Below are 26,730 nucleotides of genomic sequence, written 5' to 3' on the forward strand. Positions count from 1 at the left end.
TTTTTTCGATAATTTTAATACACCTGGGGGAAATGTTGAAATCCTCAATGACCTTATCTTTCTTTCCCTGAGTCAGTAGTTGTCTCTCAAATCAGGGGCTGCATCATTCAGAGGATGCGGTCCACGTGGCCCATGAAGACTGCCTCTGTCCTCCTTGGGGTAAACATCTGGGTCAGATCGGGTTCGGACACAAAAAACAGAACATCTGTTGGTTTCAGGTCAGGCTCGGTTCGTTTTCTCTCAGGAATCAATACGTATATATCCTGTCTCTCCCTGCTGCATCACTCCTCACTTGAATGCTGCAGACATGTCTGTGTTGCTGTAAATGCATCTGAGCGGAGGATCTGCATGCGTTGTGCATGTGTAAATGTCAACCTCCGTACAAAGTCCGGACCCGATTCTCCGGACATCCTTTGGAGATCATGTCTGAAAACGGCTTTAAACATCACTAAGAGTCCACGACAAGTTTTCACTTTCTGCGTTTTATTTAAGCAGCGTTCACTTGATGACGGTCCCTAAACGCGGTTAGTAGTTGCAGAACAATGACGCTCAGGTGTGCGTGCGCGCTCCCGCTGCTAGGTGGACGCGCCTCCCCAGGGTGGTAAGTACACTGGCACAGCATCATCACCCGCATGGTTGGTCCAGTTGTGGACACTGATCATACCGGTTACGTTAGACACCGCGACAGGGAAGTCCCTTAATTTCTATCCGTCCCTGGAACGTTAATCCCGGAAGTTGTAGCTGTGTGGCGCTGTGTGGCGCTGTGTAGACATGGGATAGCTCAGGCTGGGAGTTTGACAGGTATCACGAACCTGAACCACCGCGACACACTCGTCGGGCTGAAGTTCAGAGGGTCAATCCCACAGGAAGACAGAGTGGAGGAGTGGTTTACTTCGTGCTGTCTGGAGGAGACACGTCCAGTCGGGCTGTGGTTACTAGAGTCGTGTTTCCAATGGAAAGCTCCTCCGTGTTTAGTGTCCGTCTGTCCCTGAAGCAAAGATACGTTCTGCTGCTCTGCATCGCTGCGGGAGCCATCCTCACTTATCACAAGTTTACAAGGTAAGGCCGCTGACAATGCTATTATACATGAGCCGTCAGTGTGGAGGTCTGTGTGAACCCCCACGGAAAGGTTCACTCTCTGGACTTACTGTATGTCTGAATGTATTCTTTTATTTGCTTGGTCGGGTTGCTGTCTCCCTCTGATTTTATTGTGAAGATATAGCTGCATGTGAACTTTCCCCAGGCTCACCTGTTGGCTGGGGGTCAAGAACTGTAACCACATTAATGATCAATTTGTTCGGCGTCACTTTGTTTGCTGTTCAGGTGTGTTTCACCTGCGAGTCTCAAACCACATCTGTTCTTCTGATTCGGGATTAAGGTCATGTTGGTGTTTCCACCAGGGCCGTGCACAGAAAAAAAAGGGCACTCCTGTAATTATTCATATTATTCATAAAAATAAAGTTGCATACAGTAGTGCATCTTTTAATTACACAATTATTTCTTTGAGTACTCATAAACACACGAGGATGCTTGATTCTTTGCTCGATACAGTTGTAAGCCTGCCTGTTTCCTTGGCCTGTGTTATGCCTTGTTCCATTATACCTCGGAGGTCGAAATTACCAACCCCAACTTCCCCAGTTGGAAGTTGCAACTGGAACGCCCCCTCAAGTCGGAGTTTTGACTCGGAAGGTCGGAGAAACCTCACAACCCCCAACTACAAAATCCAAGATGGCCACTCAGTGTATCAATAGTAGTGAAAGCTGTAGTTTTTACTGTTTATTAGCACTTCTGTCTTTAAATTTGTCGTACATATAGTACTGTCCTATTACTGTCTGGGGCGTGTTACTACCCTGTTGGTATCTGTGAAATGCTGTGTAATGTTTTATTATAAACTGGTTTTGCTAACAATGGTTAGCTGGCTAAAGTATATATTGTTCCTATGCACCTGGAAAGCCATCAACTCAGGTTTTTCGGGTTTGACTTCTTTCTGAGGGAAGTCATTTGCAGAGCTTTTTCTATACAGTCAATGGGGCAGAGTGAAGTTAGAAATCTTTGTGTCAATGTTTTTCATAAAATTAAACTGAATTTGCTTTATTACTGTTCTCGTGTGTTACTTGTATCTAAGTAAGAAGGATTTCCTGAATATGTTGCAAGTCTACTATTTCAGATGTCTTTTCAGCAACTGGCATAATCAGACCAAAGTCACAACAAATTCAGCTTGATATAATGCATTGCAGCAACAGAACAAACATTGTGCTTTGACTTTGAAGACTAATTGCTAAAGCGGAAGCAATTCTGAATGTTGTTGTCATGATTGAGATCAGCACCAGATGGTTGTAGTCGAAAAAGAAAGGTCTAACATGGACTTTAAGAGCCACTCCCCTCTGGCAGGAGGCTGCGGGCCATCAGGACCAAAACCTCACGTCACAAAAACAGTTTTTTCCCCGACTGCTGCCTCATCAACAAGGCCTGTACTTTGCACAATCCAGTCTCTAGTGCTTTCTTACAACGTATTGCACATCCCTCCCACCTATTGTATTTTTTATATTTTAATTTTATTTCCTGTTTTTTTGTATTTATACTTGCACAAATACACCAAAGCAATTTCCTTGCATGTGTAAACCTGCTTTGCAGTAAAACCCAATTCTGATTGTGAAACTTGGCCCTAAGACTGACTGTTGGCACAATGCCCCGCCCCTACTGACTGCTACAGAGCGCTGGTCGCCTGTTTATTACATTTCTTATCAATATTGAGCATATCTTGTGTCCAATTCACACAAACCTTGGCACTGCACTTTCTCGGGCAATTTACAAAAGACATGCCAGATGTGAAATGGATGGATAGCAAGACATGCGTCCCACATGCAGAATGACAGTTTGTGGAAATAGTAGGTAGATATACGTAGTAGGCTATGTACACTGTACGGCAGGATATGAAAACTGACCTTTTCAAACACTATCATTACCTGGTAGACACCAAAGAGGGCAGGTCAAGTAAACAGCTTTGATGCCAATCCGCAGGGTTCTCAAATCACATGTGTTAATTGTTGTGGTTGTTACAAGTGAAGTCAAAGAGGGAGAGACAGGGGCTTGTGTGGTGTCACAGAAGTCCAACTCAACTGCAGTCATCAGTTAAAACAACGAGCATTTAATGGAAAATTTATGCAATCATGGGCCATATTAAAAAAACTGAGATATGGATTGAGAAGAAGAAAATAAAGTCTAAAATAAGCGTGCTTATTTAATTAGAGACCAAATGGGCAGGTGCTTTAGCACCACCTGTGGTCCATCTGTGCATGTGCCTGGTCTCAATGCAGACTTATGTACATACTGCAGGTATGTGCAGCAGAGGAGCCCAACCTTACCCAGAAGGCCAACAGCATGTTTTTTGCAGAAGGCTCACACCTTCCACTGTTGCAAGGTTGATTCATTCAAACACAGTGAAAACACTTTGAGAGGATCACCCAGCATATCAGCCACCTTTTTCCAACATATATTCATTGTTTTTATTATAACAACGAGTCTGGCAGTGCTTTTTCATAACTGTTCCTGCCCTACCCTCTCCTCTACCCCTTTCTTTCCCGCTCACCCCAACCGGTCGAGTCAGATGGCTGCTCACATTGAGTCTGGTTCTGTTTGAGGTTTTCTTCCCGTTAAAAAGGAGTTGTGGGAAATATTGGGTTTGTATTTAATTTGTTCAGGTCTTGGCCTCAATAATGTATGTTGTGATTTGGTTCAATACAAATGCAATTAAATTGTATAATTCCTGACTAGACTTGCCTCAAGGGGAAAATGTGTGTTTTAAATGTCTTTCCTCCATTCCCTTTAGTCAAGTTCTTCTTTTCGGCTGTGAAATAAAATAAATTTCCCCTTTAGGAAACACCCTGTTGAAATCAAGAGAATGAGCAGGGGGGCGGGTCTGAGAGCCAACACGTCCCAGTTCACTCTGGAGGGAAAACCCTTCCGCATCTTGGGGGGCTCCATCCACTACTTCCGTGTCCCAAGAGCCTACTGGCAGGATAGACTGCTGAAGCTGAAGTCTTGTGGCCTCAACACCCTCACAACGTAGGCTCCCACTGCAAATTATCACTGGTTGAATGTACTGAGCATCAGAGTAGGGCTGGGTGAGAAGGCCAAAAACGGTATCATGTAAGATGAGATGGTGTTCAAATTTTGTATCTAGATTATTGTGATAGAAATGATCAAGGTTACCAGTATTTTCACAGTATAAAATGTGCTGAAAATCTGCAAAATGTAATTTAAAAACAATATATTTATTTAAAATAAAAGAGCCGTATAACCCCACCACTCCACCCGCTCCTCTGAGTCACACGTCTGACTTTGTTCACTTAGGCAGCTGAAATAAATCTCTAGCTCTGACACAGTCTCCTTCCACCATGTTTTTACAATACACAAATGCAGGTTGTTTGCTGTGACAACATCTTGGAGACTCGATAACTTTGGTTGATGTTGGACAGTATCAACCAAATTACCATGTAATTAATGATTAAAACGGTACTACTAACTGTCTGGAATTTTTACCAAGGTCTACCTTGAAACCGGTAACCGTTTCATCCCTTTATATCAAGATAGAATTTCACGCCAGTCGACATTGATAAAGTGTAAAGGCTGATTTTTGCACCTGCATGAAGGTTTTAAACGCTTCCTTTGATAAACAAGTGAATATATATCTGAGGTAGATCAGCTATTTCTTAAACCTCCTCATTGTGTTTGCACAAAGCTTTATATCAATATGTGTATAAGTCTTTTGATATATTGCTATCGATGAAAATGTTTTTTGTTGCCCAGCCCTACCTCAGAGCACTACACTATGACTTTGCTTTTAGATTATGAGTAGAGCACACAATACTCACAAGTCATATTATTATAAACTAAATGTAAGAAAACAAGGAAATTAGAATACTAAAACCACACAAAATATAATTTAACATTTAAGTTGTGTGTCCTTTTTTCCAGATATGTGCCATGGAACCTCCATGAGCCTGAGCAAGGGGTGTTCAACTTTGAGGATCAGCTGGATTTGGAGTAAGAGAACTGTGGAGGGTAAAACATGCAGGGTATATGTTGGAGGTCAGATCAACTCCAGCAGATGGCACTGTTGCACTGCAAAGAGCCTGAGCTGGCCACAGTCTTGAATAATTTGATACCACTGAGGATGTGTACCTTTACGAAATGCTTCTGATGAATTAGTTGTGCACAGTGATTGCTGATTTATTGATTATGATTGGCGTTGGTCTATCAAATGTTTTTTTATCACTGGCAGGTTTAGTGGAGTAATTAGACATTCTCTCAAACAAAGTGACAATGAAAACAAACAAGTATTGTAAAGTATTTAAAACTGAATGATATTGATCATTTACTATGCTGATTTTTTTGAGTTGAAAACGATTATATGCCACAGCTTTATATCTGCTTTACAGATGATTAATAGACCCTGATGAGACTATAGACCATTTTTCACATTTTGTCTCCTTCTCTCAGAGCCTTCCTCCGCCTCGCATCCAGCCTGAACCTCTGGGTGATTCTGCGCCCAGGGCCCTACATCTGTGCTGAGTGGGACTTAGGGGGACTACCCAGGTAAAAACCACAGAGCCATGATTCTGCGTTACCTTTACAGATTATGTTGTGCCTGTTCTGCAGCCACAGTCAGATTGTAAAGCTTTATTTTAAAAGTAGTGCGCTGAGTTAATCTTAAAAATCGGCTCTGAAATGAATTGTTAGGTCAGGTAATCTGTTAGTTGACAGTATCTTTGCTGTAGGCGAAATCTGTTAAAGGATTGGAAATAATTCATGGGCTAGTTGAATTATTTTGAAGTTTGCTGTCATCTATTTGGCCAGTTTCAATACATGTGCTGCTTCATATTGTGCAAGGATTTTCTCTTTGTGTAATTGGAGTTTAACATATTCACGTACATTAGAAAACATATTATGTTTAAAGGATATATCATATTAATTTAACACCACTGTTAGCCAGATGGAAGTCACTGTTGTTTTAGTAAAGTATTACAGAGAAACAAAATTAAATCTAGGCCTGAAAGAATGAATTTTATTAATTTTTTAAAACTAAATACTTTCGGACACATGTGGGGGATTTGTTGAGGGGGAAAAAGACTGGAAGTTGGTATTTTCGGTGTAGTTTTGCCTTCAGGGAATGTGAGTTTGAGGTAATATTTATTTGATAATCATCAAAACAGCGCTTCGAGGGGAACGCAGCAAAGCATGACTCCCTTGCTACAGCACTTCATGATAGTCATGCTAAGTGCGGTGTGTTTATCTTTTGATGGTCAAAATGTTTTTTTTTAAAAAAGGAGTTCACAACACTTTGAGGAACTTGTTGGATAAGTTGCCTTTTTGGATATTCCAATGGTTTTTGTTGTGATCTCTTTTCAGCTGGTTGCTACGGGATAGAAACATGAAACTGAGAACGACATACCGTGGATTCACCGACGCAGTCAACTCCTTCTTCGATCAACTCATCGCGAAAGTCGTTCCACACCAGGTACTTTTCATTTGAGCACCATCAAAGTGAAAAAAATGTATAATTGGAGCACATAATATAAAAAATGTAGAATAAAGATATAAAAGAAAACTATGAAAATATGTACAAAGCCATTTCAATTAAAGCCCCTTGAGTTTTTATTGTTTTGTCCATACAGATTATCTTTCTTCCGCCAAGTGGGTTATGTTTTCAATGCTGTTTGTCTCTAATCAAGATGATCCAAATACGACTGAACTGATTTTCTTGAAACTTGGTTAAAGAAATGGTTGAAGGGTGGGACATGGGCCCAGGAAGAATTTTACAGGGAATAATTAATTGTTCTGGGTGGAAAAAAACAGGCATATGTAGGGAACTGATATCTAAGGGTGTGTGTGATATCTGGTGTGGTTTGATTGTATTAAAGGAGACTGTGGGGCCTTTGCGGAGGTATGTGCTCTATTAAGTGCCATTGTAGTCTATTCATATTTTCAGCAACTATAATTCATGCAGTTGAAATGTAATCCAAATAGCAGCGAGGTAAAACTAGTTTCATGACTGAATCCTTGCATCTGTTCATATCAAATTGTTTCTCATTTGCAATAGTTTACCACCTCCTAAAATATTGTGCAATTATTAGCTGCCGCTGACCATATGACCAGTGATCGCAAGAAAATGCACCGTACTGACTCCAATTGTGCAAATTTTTTCCTATCAGCCTTATTTTCTTCTTATCAACTCCACACATCATTGTACAAGCTCTTTCCTTTCACGGCTTTTAAAACGTCAACAGCATTGAGGGCAGGTAGGAACGTTCAAGAGCGGGTGCCAAGCCCTAATGTGTGTCCTCTATCTTCTGGTTAATTTAATTCACAGTTTTCCAAAGATGGCCCCATTATCGCAGTTCAAGTGGAGAATGAATACGGCTCCTATGCTAAGGATATAGAATACATGCCATTCATCAAAGAGGTAAGAAACGGAAATGTAAATTATTTTAATTAGAACTGGGGGTTCTTTGATAAGAGTGCACAAATACACCTTGCCTCCATAATCTCCCTTCTCTCCAGGCGTTATTGTCAAGGGGCATCACAGAGCTGCTGATGACCTCCGACAACAAGGAAGGACTAAAGCTTGGAGGAGTGAAAGGAGGTATTGTCAGATTGGCTATCAGACAAACAAGACAACAAACACACACTTTCAATATGGTGGTTGGTGTGTAGTTTTTCACACACAACAACAGTTCTGAGCCAAGAGTGACCCAGTGTCAGGCAGCTGCGGTTCAGATTCCTCACACAAAGGAGTCTGTGTACTGTAGAACCAGGAAGTGTCTCTTTTTGAACACACTCTGGCATAAACAGAAACTGTAGCTGTGTCCCAATACAGGAGACGTGGCCAACACGGCCCACGAAGGAGGAGGTCTATCACGACTGTGTTGACCACGAATGCCTAAATGGAAATGAGACTGGTCTACGGAGAATTTTCATGATTTGTGTCACCTACTTGACCCGCCCTTACCGCTGTTGCCTAGCAACAGAGCTGCAGTTGGACAAGACAAGAAAGTTTTAATGTCCCCTTATTTTTTTTACATGTACTATTAGCTGTTTAGTTGAGTCTGATACTTGCATTTAAAATCGTAAGCGTCTGACATTTTGGCCTCGTCGCTGGCTGGCTAGAAACAGTTTGTCACTGAGGTGCAATGAATGGTGGGATAGGTTTGCCGGAGAGGGATCCATCCGTTGGAGCCGTCTTTGATAGGGGATGAAAGGACGTGTTTGTCAGCTTCATTTGAGGAAGCCTTTAAAACGGGACAGTTTAGTCGTGTCACTGTGACGCAATCGGTCGTCAAATGCAGCCTCCGAAGGATGTGGCCCCTGAATTGAGACACAGATATTTTGATGTCAGAAAAGAATTTCTGATAAATTTTCTCCTTGTGTTCCCTTTAATGCATATGTATTAATAACCTTTGTTGAAAAAAAAAGTTTTCTGTGTGTTATTGATGCAAACACTCATGTCTCACATGATTCACAGTGCAGACTCCACCAGGGCTTTTTTCTCGTTATATCTCGGGATTCATATAATGTTTAAATGTGTCTCTGAAATAATTTACGGAAGCGTACATTACATTTGTGAATTGTGAATGAAGACACCACAGCTGTGATATGGAACTTGTACAGAAGAATGGGTTTGAATGATTTATTTAAAAAATAATCATTTCATATAGTTTTATACAGCCAACAAAAAAAACTGTAAAGTAATTTATATTTTTAGATTATATATGACATGATGATAATATTTAACTTTTTTTGTCTACAGCTCTTGAAACCATCAATTTTCAGAAACTGAACCTGAATGACATTAAGTATTTGGAAGAAATACAGGTAAGTCTTATTTGTGTCATATGTTACATGATTTTAAGTTTAAAGTTTTATTTGTCCTGTGCAAGTTAACACAGGGTCAACAGCACAATGAAAACTTGGATGAGAAGAAACCGGTCAGCTCAGCAGTGCACTTAGTGCAATGATTAAATAAAATAAAAGCAAAGTAGAAAGAGCTCGATTTAAAAAAAAATAAAAAAAATAAGGCAAATACAAAACTTAAAACAATACACTAAAAACTTAATACATTCAAAGATGCAGTGCAACATTCGAGGATGCAAATGTAGTGACAACTTTGAACTGTATGGAATATGTATGTATAAGTTATTGTACATTTACCAGAGGTGGGTGAGAAAAAAAGTGCAAACGGGCAGATAAACAGATATGCAGAGGCTTGTAGGACATGAATTGACTATGACTTAAGAAACCTGACTGCCTTATGATAAAACTGAAGCCCTGCTCCTATATCGTCTGCATGCTGTGTGCCTTCCACAGACACCGCTGGTGGTAGATGTCCTGGATGGGGACAAGTGTTTCCAGTGATGTGTTGTTTTGTGAATGAGTCATTACCAGTTTTATGATCTAATCAAACTACACTGGATACACACATCATTATGAACCCTTGCTCTTTCCAATACAAAGTCTCTCCATATACAGTAGTTTGGAGTTGGTAACCTGAAAAATATCTTTTGCCTGTGCAATAATGTAGTCACACAAAAAACCTTTGTAACACCAATTCATTTCTTCATCCCCTTGTAGCCTCAGAGGCCTAAAATGGTGATGGAGTACTGGTCGGGATGGTTCGATCTTTGGGGGAACCTCCATCACGTGTATTCAGCCGAGGGTAAGACTTTGAGAAAGATTGAAATCATTTTCTATAGCGAGACTATCAGGATTCCTGATAAGAGTAAAATAGGTGTTCACATTAGTTTGGAATTTCTATCGATGGATTCTTTGTTTTGGCCCTTTCTTTCTGTATTGATAATACTGGCCAATTTGAGACTGGAGTGAGACAGGTTTTGTGCATGGAGACAATACAGAATTTCTCAAGGTAGAACAGACTTGAGGGCAAGACAGAGCTCTCGAGCCTCAGGGTGAAAAAGGCTCAAGACGTGTTTTTTTTTTTTTTGAGCTGAGAATAAAATAGTCTCTGCCTGGGAAAAGCTGGATAAGGACAAAAAATAAATTCTTCATGCTGAGTGTAAAACAGTCGCTCTAACACTATGGTTCCTACACAGACGGCACGGAGCCCAGTCGGTGCAGCTGGGATGTACAGCTTAGCATATGGTCATTTCCTCCTTGTTTTTGTGGCTTTGTCAGAGATTTATATACTTTTCATGGGCGGTAGGTTCAGAGCCAAGTTCCACAAAGCAGAGCGTGTGTGTCCCATCCTCTTTACTTTGTCTGTTGGCCGTATTTGAAGTTCAAAAGCCACGTTTTTCAAACACTTCCTTGTACAGGATTGTTCAAAGATGCTCTCCGACTGTACTGAACTCAGGTGTGAGGTGTTGTACTTTGTAGGAGTCACATTCATCTCATGCTCCTTCTGCTACAGCTACGCACACACAGATACACACTATGATTGTCTTGCCCTTAGCTGCATTAAATTACATTTCAGTTGTGAGCTTTCCCATTAGTTACCTGTACTCATGCTACAGTCACAAGCTGCATGTGTACTGCAGTATCTAACCACCTGCACTAGAGCATTAGGCATGACAAAATACATTACAGATAAGCCCGAGGAGTTTTGTTGAAGTGGAGGTTATACACCAAAATGCATAGTGGGTATCCCTGAGGGCTACAAATGTGTTAAACGCATTTTCCTGACACCAACATTGTTACATCACTGCTCGCTAGCAGTCTTATTCTTCCCAGTTTTGTTAGGGCACTGCTACATTTCTTGGCTCCATGTTGCACCAACTGTTGATTAGTGCAGTAGTGTGAAACCATTGGCAGAATTGCATATAACACCACCACTGAGAGAAAAAAGATTCAGACTAAGTGAATAAACAAAGTAATAAAATAACATTAGGAGTCCTGCATTTCAAAATCTTACTCATGTAAAAATAAATGTATTTTCAGCCAAAAGGGTTTTAAAAGTAAAGTTCTTTGTGTCATGTACTGTATTGGTATTGCATTATTGTATTATTATTGATGCATCAATGTGTAACATATTACTATTGTAACCGGTCCATGTGGTGGAGCATGTTTTAACCACTTGTTTCTGGCCATATTTGAATCCATACAGCATCACATTTTTAATTCAAATGAAGCACACAAAGAACTGACCATATCTCTAAACCAGAACTACAACGTGTGTCGTTCCTCTAGAATTAGGAAAACTAGAATTTGATTTCAGAAAATACTTGAAACGGGATGAATAACATCAAGAATATGCTGGAATGTTCTCATCACCTTATTTAGAAAATTGAGGGTTAAAACTCAACTCACTCAATCATAAACCATCCTAATTTAATGAGGAGATTTAATTCAAAAGTTGATTACAGAGACCTTTTTAATAATCTTAATTATTACAGTAACTGGTAACTACAGCTGTTAAATAAATGAAGAGGAATGGAAGTATAAAATAGCATAAAATGTACTTTTTAAAAAGTCCATGTGCATCAATGTCCATGTGCATCTTTGTGCATTTATGCTCACAAAACAGGGATCTACTATTAAAACATTGTGACATGGTGCCTCCGGTGGCCACGAAGATACGCACAACCTTAATACACAGTTTAAACATTTACATAGATGTAGATTAGTTCACTTTGTGAGGACAGTGCTTATTTCTATTGAACACTTGATTATTATCATTACTTTATTAATCAATTACTCTTCAAAAAATGATTTCACAATATCCCAGAGTGCAGAGCGAATGCTTGTTTGTTCATAATCCAAACATATTTACTGTGGGATGAAAATGAGCGCCCAATGTTTTCATTTCATTTCATTTTAAGAAGCTGCAGTGGATTTTGAGCATTTTAGCTTGAAGCCTCCTTCATGTAAAGTAACCAGTGGCTAACACAAATGTACTCTGCAATATGACATGGTCCACAGGCTACAGCCAGGAGGGTGATATTCTTAATATAATGTACTGTCATGACATAAACGATAGCACCTGTTTCGCAATTGTAAAGATTAATGGCAGCCACACACCCTGCTATCATCATCTGGAGTGCTCTCAGAAACATCTCATTTGGAGCACACCGTGCAGAGCCTGAAGCCGTCACACATCATCAGAAAAAAAAAAAATGAAAGGGCCAACAGTGTCACTTATTTATTTTCTCCTCGGTGAGATCGGGAAGAGGAGAAAGAAAAGAACCTCACCATGCAGGAAGTGTCATGGCTATGAAATGAACGCTGGAATATTCAGCGGGGCCTCGTGTCCTTGACAGTTCAGTGCTCTGCAGACTGCAGCACACACCCGGCACTCGGTCACAGCCGGTGCCACCACCGTGAAACCAACCGAGTCGGGCTCTGTCACTCACCCTGCAAGATTGTTATTCACCCAGACTCGTGCCCTTGATTCTTATAATTAAAGTCAGTTCAATTTGTCTGCCAACGTCTAATTTGAATTCTTAATTATTTGCTCTGCCATGTTCTTCTCGAAATACAGGTAGCTAATTCGTACAGGGAGGTTGGCAATTTTTTTGTAGGTGTGAGTATAGCCCCATGATGAATTATAGTAACCTGTAATAGGAAGTGTGGCTGAGGTCGGTCCATGTTTTAATTGATGTGGAATTGAGGGCAATAGGATTATTGAAACAGTGGCTCTGTAGTCAAATGGATTTTCCCCCTCCTGTTATTCATGGAGGTAAATGTGTAGCTTTATTTCCATTATGCTCAACTTTGCTCACTGTTCAAACCTAAATAATTAAGTCATTTATAAACATCATGGTTTAAAGGTACTATATGTCACTTTGCTCTGCCAACAAACGTGCTCTTTGCTGGCAGGTGGTGGTAAGTATCACTTGTCAAGAGCTTAGGTTGTCTGTGCTCTTACAAGATTAGATGTTATAATGTGCCCTCCCAGAAGAGCTACCATAGACTGTGTATATATACATGGATGAAAAGACCCCTTACCCAAAAGTGAACCAAAACATTTGGATTGCCACCTGGTGGCTCGCTGCAGTATAGTTTATAAACACTGTCTCCTCCATTTTAGCAGATGGGACATGGACCGAACTAACACACAGCGTATGCGTAACATTTTTCTCTGTCATTTTAATTCTTCTCCCACTGATGTTTGTTCAAGTGTTGTTTTTTTCCCCAGTAAGTTTGGTTTTAATGAATTATTTGTTGCTATAAAAATGGGGTGAAATGTCATGATTAACAGCTGAGACTGAGTATTGGCAGGACTTTGCTACCGCTGCTTCATTCCCATAACTACTACGCAGACTCTGGCTCCAAATATGCATCGTATATATCTGGCAGCGTTACTATCCAGGATATATTGACTTCATTTCAGGATAGTGGTAGGAAGAGGAGACGCATTGTCCGGCTTCGTCTTCATCCTCCCTTGAACCAAGGGTGGACTGGACACTACAATGTCTCCCCATTGCATAGTGGTATTACGAGATGGGATGAAGGTAGCTGGGTAGCATGCATCCAATTTATACAAATAAAAGTGATAGAAAGAGAAGCAAACCAAGGGCAAAGCTCTTTGTGAGTAAAGGAATAAGTTTGTTGCTAAACTCATAAACGTTTATTGTAGACTGGTGAGTTATTAGCTGTTTTGCGCCTTCAAATTGGACTTGTTTGTTTAACTTTTTTCACTACTCTTTCAGACATGATACCTGTGGTCACAGAGATCCTTGAAAAGGACATGTCCATCAATCTCTACATGTTCCATGGAGGGACAAATTTTGGCTTCATGAACGGAGCATTTGCTGTTGGAATACCGGCACCCAAACCTATGATAACGAGTTACGGTATGTGTGATCAATCTGGTTTTAATCAGCGTTTTGCAACATATGATTAAACAAAAGTTGATTGTTCAGGGTTTATCTAGAATTATGCCCCAAAGATTTAACGCATTTTAAGAGCCAGGTACATATTTACAATCACTGCCACTTATACTGGTGTTAATTCTTATCTGTAAACCCCACTGATGCTGCACATGAATGTGCAATGTACCAAATAAAAGAAATGTGAAGATGAAAGCATGATGAGGACACTTTAACTATCCATAGATGGCACTATCTATACACACAGCCTCTGATCTTTGGCTGCTTGGACATTTGAATATGCAGTGCACATTAATTCATTCATTACACAATAAACTGCATTGGGAATGTAAATTAAAGATGGTACAATGGGTTTTATATCCTCCTCTAGGGTACTTAACATTGCAATAACCTCATTCTTCAGTAAAGAGCAGAAATCTGCAACGTGCTCGACAGGAGGGACAGCCACCTTTGACCGCTCTTTACACTTCTGTTTACTCTTCTGAATGCTTTTTTACCTTTTCACCTCAAAAACGGCACCAATTTCTGTCAAGATAACCCAAACTGTGTCTCGGCCAGCTGCTGTCTCAAGTTGTTTGATAGGGGAGCACGGTGAAATCATCTGCCACGGTGAGAGGCATGCCTGTCTCGCTGGCTCCTGAGCCTGCTGTTCTGATAGCGCATTATCTTGCAGATTACGATGCTCCATTATCCGAGGCTGGGGATTACACCACCAAGTACCATCTTCTGAGGAATTTATTCAGCTTCTACCACAGTGAGTGTTGTATGTTGTTGCTGCGACGGGCCCCACATCTTCCACCTCTCTTTCTCTCCATTTCTTTTCACCAGCCCCCCTACTTGCATTAATTATCCATGTAGAGCCTGTACTCCGTTGGCTAAAGCAGGATAACTTTGCATATAATCACAAGCATGGGGGTTTTGTGAGATTTTTGTCAAAGTCATAGACCCTCAGTCTCAGACCAGTGTGAAAATTACATCCTAAGCTTGTTTATGACTCATGCAATTTCCTCTATTTGTAAAATGAGGTTTTGTGTTGGAGGGGGGCTCTCATATTTACTAGAAACGTAGATTTGTTTTTGGCAAACTGGGTTCGAATCCATCACAACAAAATAATGATTCCTCCAGCATTGTGGTGATTGAAGACAGTTTGAAAGGCTCCCTGTGTGTGATTCATCTTTATGTTTTGTAGTCTGCTGAACAATGAGCAGTGGCCTGTATATGAGAGCCAGGCTGGGTTCTATAGCAACCACAAACACATGACCCAATTTTTTAATTAGATCAGATTGATATTTCATTATTGTTTGGTTGTCAAATCATGTACATCGTGTCAGTTACTCTTTGCCCTGCGGTGTTGTTTCTGCATATCTTGGCGTGGATTCACGCTGATCTGTCAAAGGTCTAACACTTGTATTTGACAACAAAAAAGGTTCTTAAAATAGACTTGGGTCCTACATGCTTTGGGGTTTTCTTGTAATTTCAAATATGTCCGAAATTCAGATGTCAAGTATGAGTAAATTCAAACCCCAGCATTATGCTGCTTTCCGACAGGCAATGAATTCCGTATTTCTCCTGAAGTTATCCGGTGGAGCTGTATGTGAGAATGCACATATCCGAGTCAGCTGCTCCTGACATTTTACAGGAGTGAACTCATATTAAAATACAGCAGGAAAATGTGAGGACACAAAACTGGAAAAAAAGAACAGAGGCGTCATACACGTAGATGAAGCAGAGAATGTAAACTTAGAAAGACAATGAGATTCGAGAACTGTCGACAGTAAGGATCCACGCCAGTGTGTGTTGTAAACCAAAGCACGTTATTTCCGCAGCAGAATTTAAAAAGCCCCTTTTCCACTGGTCAAAAAACCCGCTAACAGCTTGCTTTTGTCTGCAATGGGATTGGATACAATCAGCAATCACTCCCGGTCAAATGAGTCTGCAGTATACAGGGTTTTAACTAGCTGGTTCAGATTGGCAGTGATGGAAACAAGACACCGGCGTGAACTCGCTAATTGGGCAAGACAGCGAGGTGAGAGGGTGCCTCAGTTTTCGGTGCTTTTGTGAAAAGAAAACAGAGAAACAAACTCCTCCCCTGGCAATGGGAAAGGAGGAGTCAGTCACCTTTCTTGTGGGTTTAACCAGATTTAAATAAGATGTGTATACCTGCTTATTGTGGTGTAGAAGAGGTGTAAGCTAGGTCTTGCCTCCTGTGTGCTCCATCCAGACACCACCCCTCACCTGAACGTGTCTGACCTGGACAATCTCCTGCTGTGTTCTTCATATGTGAAAAAAGCAAAGTCAATTGGGTCATGTGGGTCAGGTGCCATTCATGTCTGAAAGCAGCATGAGTTTCTTCTTCCCTACAACACATTGCCACTGTCTCCTTTGTTGAGAACTGAATGGGTAATTTGGGATAATATTGCATTATTGTGGGAAAAATTCCAAATTCGTGACATAACTCCATGTACGTGTTTCATTGCATGTTTACTCTGTTATATTTTCACATTATAAAGGCATTGGCTTTTAAGCATTTAAAAAGCCATCTAGGAGAAAGGTGTTGGCCATTATCCTCCAAGCTTTCCCCAAGTGTTTCAGTTGTTAGCACTTGGTGATAAGGAAATGCTGTCAAGCCTTTTCCAGAGGGAGCACTGGTGTGTCTGCATGCCTTAACACCTTTGAAAGCAGTTAGGGGGCATGGGCAACTACTGTTTACCACTGTAAAGAGACTTTTTGTAACATAGAGCACAAACTGGATGCTGCTGTGGAGGGTAAATGGCTCCACCAAGAGATCAGAAAAATTTGTTGCAGAATAATAGTTATATTAAACATCTGTCTTCATGTTGGATAGAATAATTGAACTGGTTCATTTTGTTAATTTTGTTGCTGCTGTAACATCGTTATCATTATGATGGTATTGCCAGCAGCATCACCAACTTCTGGTGCAGTATTCAAAACTAGTTTAAATGCACCAAATGAGTATCCAAATTTGAATCAAATGTTCTATCATCAAAGGTGATACAGTATAGGGGAAGGCTGCAAGCAATCTGCGAGCCTTCCGCTTCTTTTTCTTTCCCTATTTTTTAAACTTGCTGCAATTGGTCCAAACTATCCAACAAAGTGTTTTCACGCTGCAAAATGAAAAGAGCCGTGTTTCTGTTTGATCCGGACAAACAACCTCTTTGGGTTGGATTAAATGTTGGAGAGATGGTCCGAACCATGCTCCGAGGAACCTTTCACCCCTGTTATTTAGGTTATTTAGGTTCGGATTAAACAAGATAGGTGTGAAAGCCTGTTGAGCAACAAAGGTGTATATTTTAAGGTGTGGTTTTTCCATGTATTTTCAGGGTCAAAATGTTGTATACATGGAAGGCTAGTTTGGGGCCCTAATTACGGATACATAAAATGAGCATACATTGATATATAGTCAGAAAAACTGCTATCTAGCCTAAAGTTTCTTCCTGGTTTTTCAGTCTACCCTCTCCCTGAACTGCCTCCTCTCCTGCAGAGGAGAGCGTACCAGCCTGTTGTCGTCCAGCAGCACCTGTCTCTGTGGGACATTCTGCATTTCGCTGACAAGGTAAGCTACAGACGCAGAGAGAGTGCTGAAATTCTTGGCACAAAAATGACAAACATCATTAGCTGAGTAGCATTGCTCATATCACTACAAAGTTGTTTACAATCAGTAATTCATAAAAACACGTCATTCATTACCATTTGTAAAATCCCATCATTTAAACTGAAAGAAAATCGGTGGTTAATTATGTGGATGTGAAGGCTGTTGTCTCCTTTTTAAACGAGCCTAATATTGAATATATGGATTCCAGCTGTGATTCACTAAGACTGAGGATGTATTTACTCTACCCATGGTTACAGTAGCACAAGCTCCTTTATCACATCTGTCTACTCACCGCAGAATTTCTGCTTGCCTTAATTATCATATATTAAATCTGCTAAGTAGCTATTATTCCAGCTATTGTAGCTAGTTGTAGTTTTTTTAAACAATCAACATTAGCAAACGATGAAAACAACTCCAGCACAAATAATCACTGTAGTCACCATCACTCTTATGCCTGTTCTCACTGATTGATTTAATTCTCTATGTTTGAGTGAAGCTGTTTTCAGGCACAAAGTCCAGAAAATTAGGTCTGTTCACTTTCTAAAGTTTTCCTTTCACATGCGAAGAGCGCAGTCGGAGATCTTTTGGTTCAGACGTGTTTAACAACAACAGGAAAATGTCTGAAACATCCAGGCGAGCAGTGGCACCTGAGTGAAGCATGCAGGAGGCAGGACATGAAGTGTTCCGCTGCAGAAAATGCTATCGTTGTCGGTGTCGTCTACGTTTATGGCACCTCTTTTTATTGTATTGTATTTGTTTAGATTTGCATCTGTCATGTGTTACAAAATGCCATCAACAAGCCCACTTGTTAGCAGTTAATTTTCTTAACGCTTTCCTGATGTATTCTCACATGGGCTCACTGACATTTTATTTGGGGGCTGGCAGGAGGATTTCCAGGCATCTGACTCAAACATTTGGGTTCTTATGTACAGCCCCTCTGGAAAGGTTCAGGAAAATGTCTGGATTTCAGTGCACGTCTGAAACATTGCACCGGTGGCCCATTCACAGACAAGAAGTAATCAAATGTGTGCACCTGTGTTAAGTGTAAAGTATGCACAGAAAATCTCCCCTTGGCAAACACGAAACAAACAAAAAGATTTGTTCAAGAAAATGCACAGGAGGTGTCATCTTGAATTTATTACTGTCATGTCCACCAGTGTAGTTTAGCCATTTACACCAAGCTCTCCAGTGGCATCGATATTCATACCAGATGTTGCACATCTGGCAGTTGCTGACACCATTAATTATTCACCTCCTGTTGCAACAATTTGCTTCTCTCTTAGATGGGATGACAATTGCTTTGCCCCTGACCAGCCACACACCCTTGTTTAAAAAGAGCGTTCTCTCTTCAGCGGCTTCAGACTGACGGAGCACAACATCTGAGCTTGATATTGTATTTGCCTGTTTAGGGGGAAGGTGGTTAATCATGTCCTAGCAGAGAGTGTTTATTGTCTTGTGCGTAATGCCCCTCCCAAGGGGATGCAAAAACAATGTGGCTGAATGAAAGGATTGCTCTGACTGCCACACATGTGAGCCTCATTAGGTTTAAAAGAGCCTTACGTTCTGTAAGGAGGAGATTGTGGGGCAGAAATGATGAGTCTGTTCTGAGAACGGTTGTGAGATTACATATAATGCTTTTTGAGATTTCCCTTTCCTCTAGTGTGTTCTATATAGTTTTTTTTGTGTGTGTATGTAAAAGGTCTCCTAAAAGTCTGTGTTAAAGGTGCTCCACTCCCTCATTGCTTCTGAAAAGCCTTGTCAGGAGGAGGGGGGCTTAAAGAGACAGGAGCAAAACTTAAAAAGCTTAACAGTATTTCAGACAGAGGCTGAAAAGAGGAGCTGCAGCAATGGACAATATGAGGAGGGTGATGTTTTTTATGAACCCTAGAGCGTGTAAACATTTTCAAGTATTAACACAAATTAAAAGTATGAACCGGAATTAAAACCGCTTTAAGGCCAGATCACACAAAATGCATTCACCAATTTACAATCTCAGAACATAAGCTGCGTCTTAAGTCAGAGGCTGCAACCTTCATAGTCTGCATTTGAAGACCAAACGGACAAATGCGTCCTTCAATACCTGTTTTCAGTAGGTCTTTATGTGAACAACCCTAAACATCGGTCGTCTTTTTCCTATTTTTAGCCATTGAAGTCAGAGAGGCCGATAAACATGGAGAATCTCCCTGTCAACCATAACAATGGTCAGTCGTACGGCTACACGCTGTATGAGACCATCATCACCAGCGGAGGACTCCTCAACTCAAAGAACAACATCAGAGACAGAGCGCTGGTAAGGAGAGGAAGACACACAGCGACGTGACGCTTTTACAATCACATTTCACAATTTACACTTTCCTTTGTGCGAACGTTTGCACCCGGAAAGCTGTAATCTGCTTGTTAGAAATGACACACTGTACTTGTGGAGGGCAATTAACAAGCTCAGGCTGTGATCAGTTGCTCTGGTATTAATGTCACACAATTTTAAGACAGTTCTCAAATGTTGAAACCCAAAAAACTTTCGTGAGTGTTTTCAAGTTCATTCTTTGATTTTCTGTATATAATTGTATTTTTCCTCCCAGGTTTTTGTGGACAAACATTTTGTTGGTGTCCTGGATTATAAAACACTAGAGCTGGCACTTCCTGATGGGAAGGTAGTGTGTGTGTGTGTGTGTGTGTGTGTGTGTGTGTGTGTGTGTGTGTGTGTGTGTGTGTGTGTGTGTGTGTGTGTGTGTGTGTGTGTGTGTGTGTGTGTGTGTGTGTGTGTGTGTGTGTGTGTGTGTGTGTGTGTGTGTGTGTGTGTGTGTGTGTGTGTGTGTGTGTGTGTGTCCCTCCCTCATTAAGTAGCATAGAACCAGTCTTCTTCCTGTTTAATATTCAACAACGTGCAGCATGTTAAAGCTTCAGATGGTGCTGATAGATGTTCTTTGGCAACAAGGTCTCAGTATTAATATAACAGTTTATGTTAACATCAGTTAAATTCAGCTTTACAGTTCAGACGCAGAACAGCCCTGATCACTCACTCAAGTCAGACTAGTTGAAAAAAAAACTTTCCACCTCTGTTTGTATTTTGTTAATTCTTGACATGTAGTGTAGTTGCTGATTCTGATTGTGATTCTCCTACTGAAGGGAAGAAGAACACTAGGTTTACTGGTGGAGAACTGTGGAAGAGTGAATTATGGGCAGACTCTGGATGAGCAGCGCAAAGGTACAAATTGCTCCCCAAACTGATGGCTTTTTAAATGTTCCAGTCAGCATGAGTCCTCTTTAAATTATCTTTTTTTCATTGGAGACCTTTCGTGAAGCTAAGCGTCTTAAGATGTATTAGAAAGCTGAAAGCCGCTCTGACTCACCTTTCAGGTCTGGTCGGAGATATCGAGTTAAACAAGCAGCTCCTCCAAGACTTCATTATTCATAGTCTGGATATGAAGCCAGGCTTCCTTAACAGGTTTGTGTCTTTTCCATTATGGTCCACTTTCCCTCCATGTTTGTGTTTCTCTGTCATTAAAGCCGCCTCTGATCCAATCCAGCTGATTATCTCCCTGCATAACACAATTACAGTGGTAATATGATGGAAAAACTGAGGAGTCAGAACACAGCCTCCCAATTCAGTGTCTCATGGTAAACATCTTTAATTGTAAGCAGTACAGTGGGTAGACTACAGGGTTGGAGTCATTTAAAGGGGACATAGCATGCCCATTTTACCACAAGTTGATATGGTTCCTTGGGGTCTTAATGAAATGTCTGTAACATACTTTGGTCAAAATACCACAAGGATCATATAAAACAGCACCCTTTTTACCCTGTATAAAACAGCCCTCCACAGAGTGACCTGTTTTGAGTGCCTGTTCCTTTAAATGCTAATGAGCCAGCTCCCCCTCCCCTCTCCCCCCATGATTTTAAACGATATAAATTACATATTTTATATGATATAAATTATCAAATATGCATCCCATACTTTGTATTCCCTTGTTGTCCTGGAGTTTTAATTTTCCCAATCACATAATTAAATGTCCCCTCTGCCCATCCACTACAAGCACACAAGCAGACAGACAGAGAGAGAAAGAGAGGTGGGGGGCTATGAAGACCATCATTTACCCCGAACCCCGACATTCAACGGGTACAACAACAAGCGGAGAAAGCAGAATCGCGGGCTGACCTTATATATACAGTCTATGGGGCTGACCAGCGGAGAAATGCTCGTCCCGTGTGAACAGCCAGGCGGCTGCGGCCTGAGAACGGCTGCGCTGCCTCGCAGCGGCGCTTCGCGTCGGTGTTAACCCGGTGTAACTACTGTAACCCGGCGTAACTACTGTACCCGGCGTAACTACTGTAACCCGGCGTAACTACTGTACCCGGCGTAACTACTGTAACCCGGCATACAGTAGAGCTGAACACTGCGGAAGTCTTCCACACAGCTGGCAGTGTGGAAGACCGCTGCGAGGCAGCGCAGCGCCGTTCTCAGCCCGCGATTCTGCTTTCTCCGCTTGTTGTTGTACCCGTTGAATGTCGGGGTTCGGGGGTTACAGTAGCGCTGAACACTGCGGAAGTCCTCCACACTGCTGGCTGTGTGGCGCTGACACAAATTCCAGCTCACGCACGGGAGAGCGAGCGGTCGCTCCCGAGCAGCTGCTGCAGCCTCCCAGTCCCAACGATCCAGACAAATGCCACATGTGAGTGAATCGCGAGCTGACCAGCGGAGAAATGCTCGTCCCGTGTGAACAGCCCGGCTGCGTGCTTGGGAACGGCGCTGCGCTGCCTCGCAGCCTCGCTGCCTCCGGTGTAAACCCGGAAGTAACGAGTGTGGGGGGACGGGGGCCAAGACCATGTAGGGAGACTTCCAGTTCCTTGTTACGACACAATACCCAGGAAGCGCAATCGAGTCGCTCAAGCATGACGTTTCTGACTTAGAGGAACTATAACAAAACGCGCGAGTGTTTTTTCCCCAGAGTTTTTGGGTTGGTAGACATGCCAGATACCCACATTAACCTGTAGAAGCACTAACAAAGTGGAATTTGCATGCTATGTCCCCTTTAAGAGCTGCACTGCACCTTTCTGAATACAATACAACACCACTTGAAGAAAGGTGCACCCCAAGGTGCGAAGGCATATCCCTCATGATGATTCCATATTACTAAATCCTAAAACCCTCACCTCCTTTTTAGGTTATGTTGGTTACCTAATATTTGTTGCACTGATAGTAAACATCAGTCACTAGATTTATCTTACCTTCTACTGTGTAGAAGTGTACATTTTACATGAATACGTAGCTATATTTTACATCCATTTTTAGGTATCTCCCCATATACTGAAAATGTTTCAATTTCTTTAGTTTATCACCATCCTGAAAATGTCAAGGCTTGAAGGCGTCTATGATGGAAACTATCTTGTCTTATATCACGGCAACCTTTTGAATTCACTTCAAGGCAAAGTATAACCTATAACTGAAATTATAAGACAAAGAATCTGAATATTTCCCAGTACTATCCATGTCCAAACTTTCCCATTTGACACATTGACATTTACTGCAGCCAGAATACTATAGGACTGACATGATAAATAACAGGCCTCCTATAAGTCAAGACAAGGGACATTTGTGCTTCATAGAATGGAACTCAATGTGAAAGGTGTAATCTGTAAGGATTGTATTCTTCAATTTTGTCATTTTACAGAATCGAGAATTTGGGCAACTGGAAGTCTATGCGAGAGCAGCTGTCCTTCCCAGGGTTTTTCCAGGCCAAACTCTACGTGAATGGTTCTCCCAAAGACACCTTCATCAAACTCCCTGTAAGTCAGACACAGTGGAGCGGCTAATACAACACAGCAGAACCAGCACAGGAAGCTCTGCCAAAAAGATTGATTCATGTATTTTATTTGACCCTTACTATACAGTTAGTACACATTTGAGTGGTTATACCTCTGTAAAAAATCTGAAATGCCCCAATAGGTTTAAGTCATGTTATTATTTGGACTAAGTTAATACACATATGAAAATCATTATTTAATTGTTATTATTTATTTTGTTATGACTCATAAATGCATTGATTATATTTTTACAATATTATGTAAATATGTACTTCATGACTGATCATTTCCAAACTGTTACAGTAGCAGTTATTTTTCTCTCACATTTCTCACATTTTCTGGGAAGGAGTTGTAATTAACAACAAGTCTGTGTGTGTTAGTCACAAGATGCAAATCACATTAGAAGTAAAGACTTTCTTGTGTAGGAGATAGTTATCAACGTGTTTCTAAGTTTTACTCTAACAGTGACTGTTTGTGTTTACAGGGATGGAGTAAAGGAGTCATCTTCATCAACGGCAAGAATCTTGGACGCTACAGGTCCATCGGTCCTCAGCAAACTCTCTACGTCCCAGGCCCCTGGCTTCACAAGGGAGACAACCAGGTACTTCTGTATTATCTATACCTGCAGGGGGTTACCCTTCGAGTGATACTTCAATCAGTCACTGTAGCATTGTTTAGTATTTTACAATGGCACAACTATCTATTTATATAGGTCCTGCCCATGTTAGCATGCAATCCAATCCTGACTGACCATGAAAAATGGCTGCCAAATTCCTTAAAACATTTTTTATAATAAAGATAAAAAATTAGGGCTCCAACTAATGATTATTTTTAATATAGATTAATCTTATGAACATTTGTATTGATTAATTGGTTGTTAATTGGGGGTTTTGACAGTAACATGTCATAAAATAATTAAATAAGCATGTTTCTGTTTCACAGAGCCCATTGTGACATCTTTAAAATTTCTAGTTTTGTCTTATCAATAGTCTAAAATCCCAAAATGCAGTGATATATAGTAAAACATGACAAAGTATTCAAATCCTCACCTCTTACTGGTGCATGAGCAAATGTCGTTGTTTTTTGTTTGTGTGATTAAAGACTTGGATGATTTATCAGTGAACAAAATTAAAGCCTGTTTAACTTACTGGCAATCAACTAATCCATGAACCTTTTGGTTCCATCTGGTTATATTTTGTATTATTAAAAAACAAAGTTATCTAGCTCTTCAGATCAGTAGTTACAGTATTATAGCTACTGATATTCATCACATTATAGCTTTAATGTTGCTGACCTCTGCACTAGGCCTGGAGCTAAACATTCTGTATCTCTGCATTTCTCGCCTTTTCTTAGATTGTCTTTTCTGTGAGTGTTCATATATTGACATTAGTGCTCCACCACCCACTCTCACTGTCCTCTCACGACTTTGCTTAACATTTTCTGCTTTTGCTTCATCACAGGTCCTCGTGTTTGAAGAGCAGGAAGCAGATGGTAAGATCCAGTTCACCAGCACCCCTGACTATGGCATGGCTGTCGATGTCTAGTATGGACGGGAGGGCAGATGGGGAGAGGAGGATGATGGGAGAGTAGCTGGGAAGGTCAGGACTGAGGCGACAGCCGTGAGTTCCGTCTACACGGGCACCCGACACCTGGCCGAGACCAGCATCACCCATAAGTGACACGTCGGTAAACGGGACATTTGGTGTTCTGCCAGAAGATGCATCTGCATAATCAGCTTCCTCACATCAACTCCTCATTTTAGTGACTTTACGCATGACACTCCGTTGAATAATTTCTATTCAATTTAGCAACAGTATCATTAACATCCACTTACACACTCCATAATTTGAGACCAAGGGACTGGGACAGAGAACGATCTTGATTATAATGAAGTGTTAGAAACTCTCCTCTTTTCTCAGACTTAATTTATACATATCATCCAGAGTGTATGCAAAGAATGTGTGAATAAAGACTGGTGTGACCTCTGTGTCAGTAGTCAAGGCCAACCAAGCCCGTGAACTGCTTTATTTATCCCACATACTGTGAGCCTGTTTGCTTGGTTGCTTTTTCAAATTTACCTTCTAATTACGTGCTGTGAGCTCATGCAGAGGAGTCAAGTTCGCAAGCTGCGTTTGAAATCTTTTTTCTGAATTCTCCTCTGTTGTGTGTGGCTCTTACCAGACTGGATACCGCCGCAAATGTTTTCTTTGATGATTGATGCCATGGCGATACTGTGCTGTCACATTTGAAAACTAATCAGTGCAGGCTAATGACATGATATGTATGAGTAATTACGACTTAAGAGGTGGTCAGGTTTCCCATGCTGCTGAAATCCTGCAGTGGATTCCATCAGTTGTTCAAAGCAGCTCAAACCATAGACTCTATCTAAAGATGGACGACGGATCTCCACTTCCTCCCTCTATCTAGAAATCAAGACCAAATATCCCACATACAAACACTACCATCACACCTCAAGTCCCTGCAGCAGTGATCAGGGCCACGTTCTCAAAGTCCCACACATGTGCTCTTCCAGGTCTCAGTTGTCAATCATGATGTTTCAGCCTATTTTGAAAGCATCAAATCATTAACTTAAACCAAACTTACCGAAAACATGAACAATTAATGTGATAAGAACAACGTAAAATGACAGAAACCCCTTGTGAGAAAAACGTATTTGATGTGGAATTTGACTTATTAGTTCTGTGGCGATTGAGACACTTTGGCTTCACTTTTGGGAGCTGTCATCCATCTTTATCCTCATCTTTAACTATTAGCTTGTTAAATTAAGGCCCTTTTAGCTTAAACTATAAAAAATAACATACAGTCCACATGTCTGACCTGACACGTGATGAAATGCTGTTAAATACAATGTAAACTGACTTCAAATGAAATTTTACATAAATTATAAAACATCAGTAATATGCAATTATGTTAACTGCATGAATACAACAAACGCTGACGCAAGACGTACTCGTTTTAAGTATAAACAAAGGTTTTGCACCTCGGTTTAATATATATATTTTTTCCTAAACCTGATGTTTTTAAATCTTTGTAGCTTGGTGGCTGGGTAGTTTTTTTTTGCCAAATCACTCCATTTAATAAGCTATTCCTTATTTGGTTATGCTGCAACCTCATTTTGTAAATCACCAGGGTTAAACTAGCTAGTTCGAACAAAGAATTTTAGAATGTCTGATCTATCCATCTGTTCCATCTACTTAAAGGTTATCAACTGCAAGAAACTGTCGATTAATTGTACAAATGGATCAATTTTGTAATTGTTGAGTGTTATTTTTATTAAATTTGTTGAATTGTTCAATTTTTCTCACATTTTATGTAGTTGCAAAAACAGTGTACAACATGCATTTGTTTTGAGACACTTGGCTCCACAGGCCAAATGTGTCAGATCTCAAGTTTGCAGACATACATCAAACAACACAAAGTGTAAATACTTCAACTGGACAGAAAAGTCTG

General features: G+C 40.8%; 1 protein-coding gene across 2 annotated transcripts; it reads left to right on the forward strand.

Moving 5' to 3' along the window:
* The first annotated feature begins 549 nt into the window (after positions 1 to 549).
* Positions 550 to 26,572, forward strand: LOC118106207 (beta-galactosidase-1-like protein 2). Of its 2 annotated transcripts, none has more exons than XM_035154573.2 (19): positions 550 to 601; positions 3,877 to 4,065; positions 4,978 to 5,046; positions 5,503 to 5,598; positions 6,412 to 6,520; positions 7,373 to 7,465; positions 7,564 to 7,645; positions 8,810 to 8,874; positions 9,631 to 9,715; positions 13,665 to 13,808; positions 14,518 to 14,598; positions 17,312 to 17,418; positions 19,601 to 19,747; positions 20,037 to 20,108; positions 20,584 to 20,662; positions 20,815 to 20,902; positions 23,127 to 23,241; positions 23,744 to 23,860; positions 24,720 to 26,572. In XM_035154573.2, exons 2-19 carry the CDS (start codon positions 3,902 to 3,904, stop codon positions 24,801 to 24,803), a joined length of 1,797 nt encoding a protein of 598 aa, XP_035010464.1. In that variant the 5' UTR covers positions 550 to 601; positions 3,877 to 3,901; the 3' UTR covers positions 24,804 to 26,572. The 2 variants fall into 2 exon arrangements, with proteins under 2 accessions (XP_035010464.1, XP_035010463.1); XM_035154572.2 differs by lacking the exon at positions 550 to 601 and adding an exon at positions 608 to 1,059.
* The last annotated feature ends 158 nt before the right edge of the window (positions 26,573 to 26,730 follow it).

The sequence above is a fragment of the Hippoglossus stenolepis genome, chromosome 4, assembly GCF_022539355.2.
Source record: "Hippoglossus stenolepis isolate QCI-W04-F060 chromosome 4, HSTE1.2, whole genome shotgun sequence".
NCBI lineage: Eukaryota > Metazoa > Chordata > Actinopteri > Pleuronectiformes > Pleuronectidae > Hippoglossus > Hippoglossus stenolepis.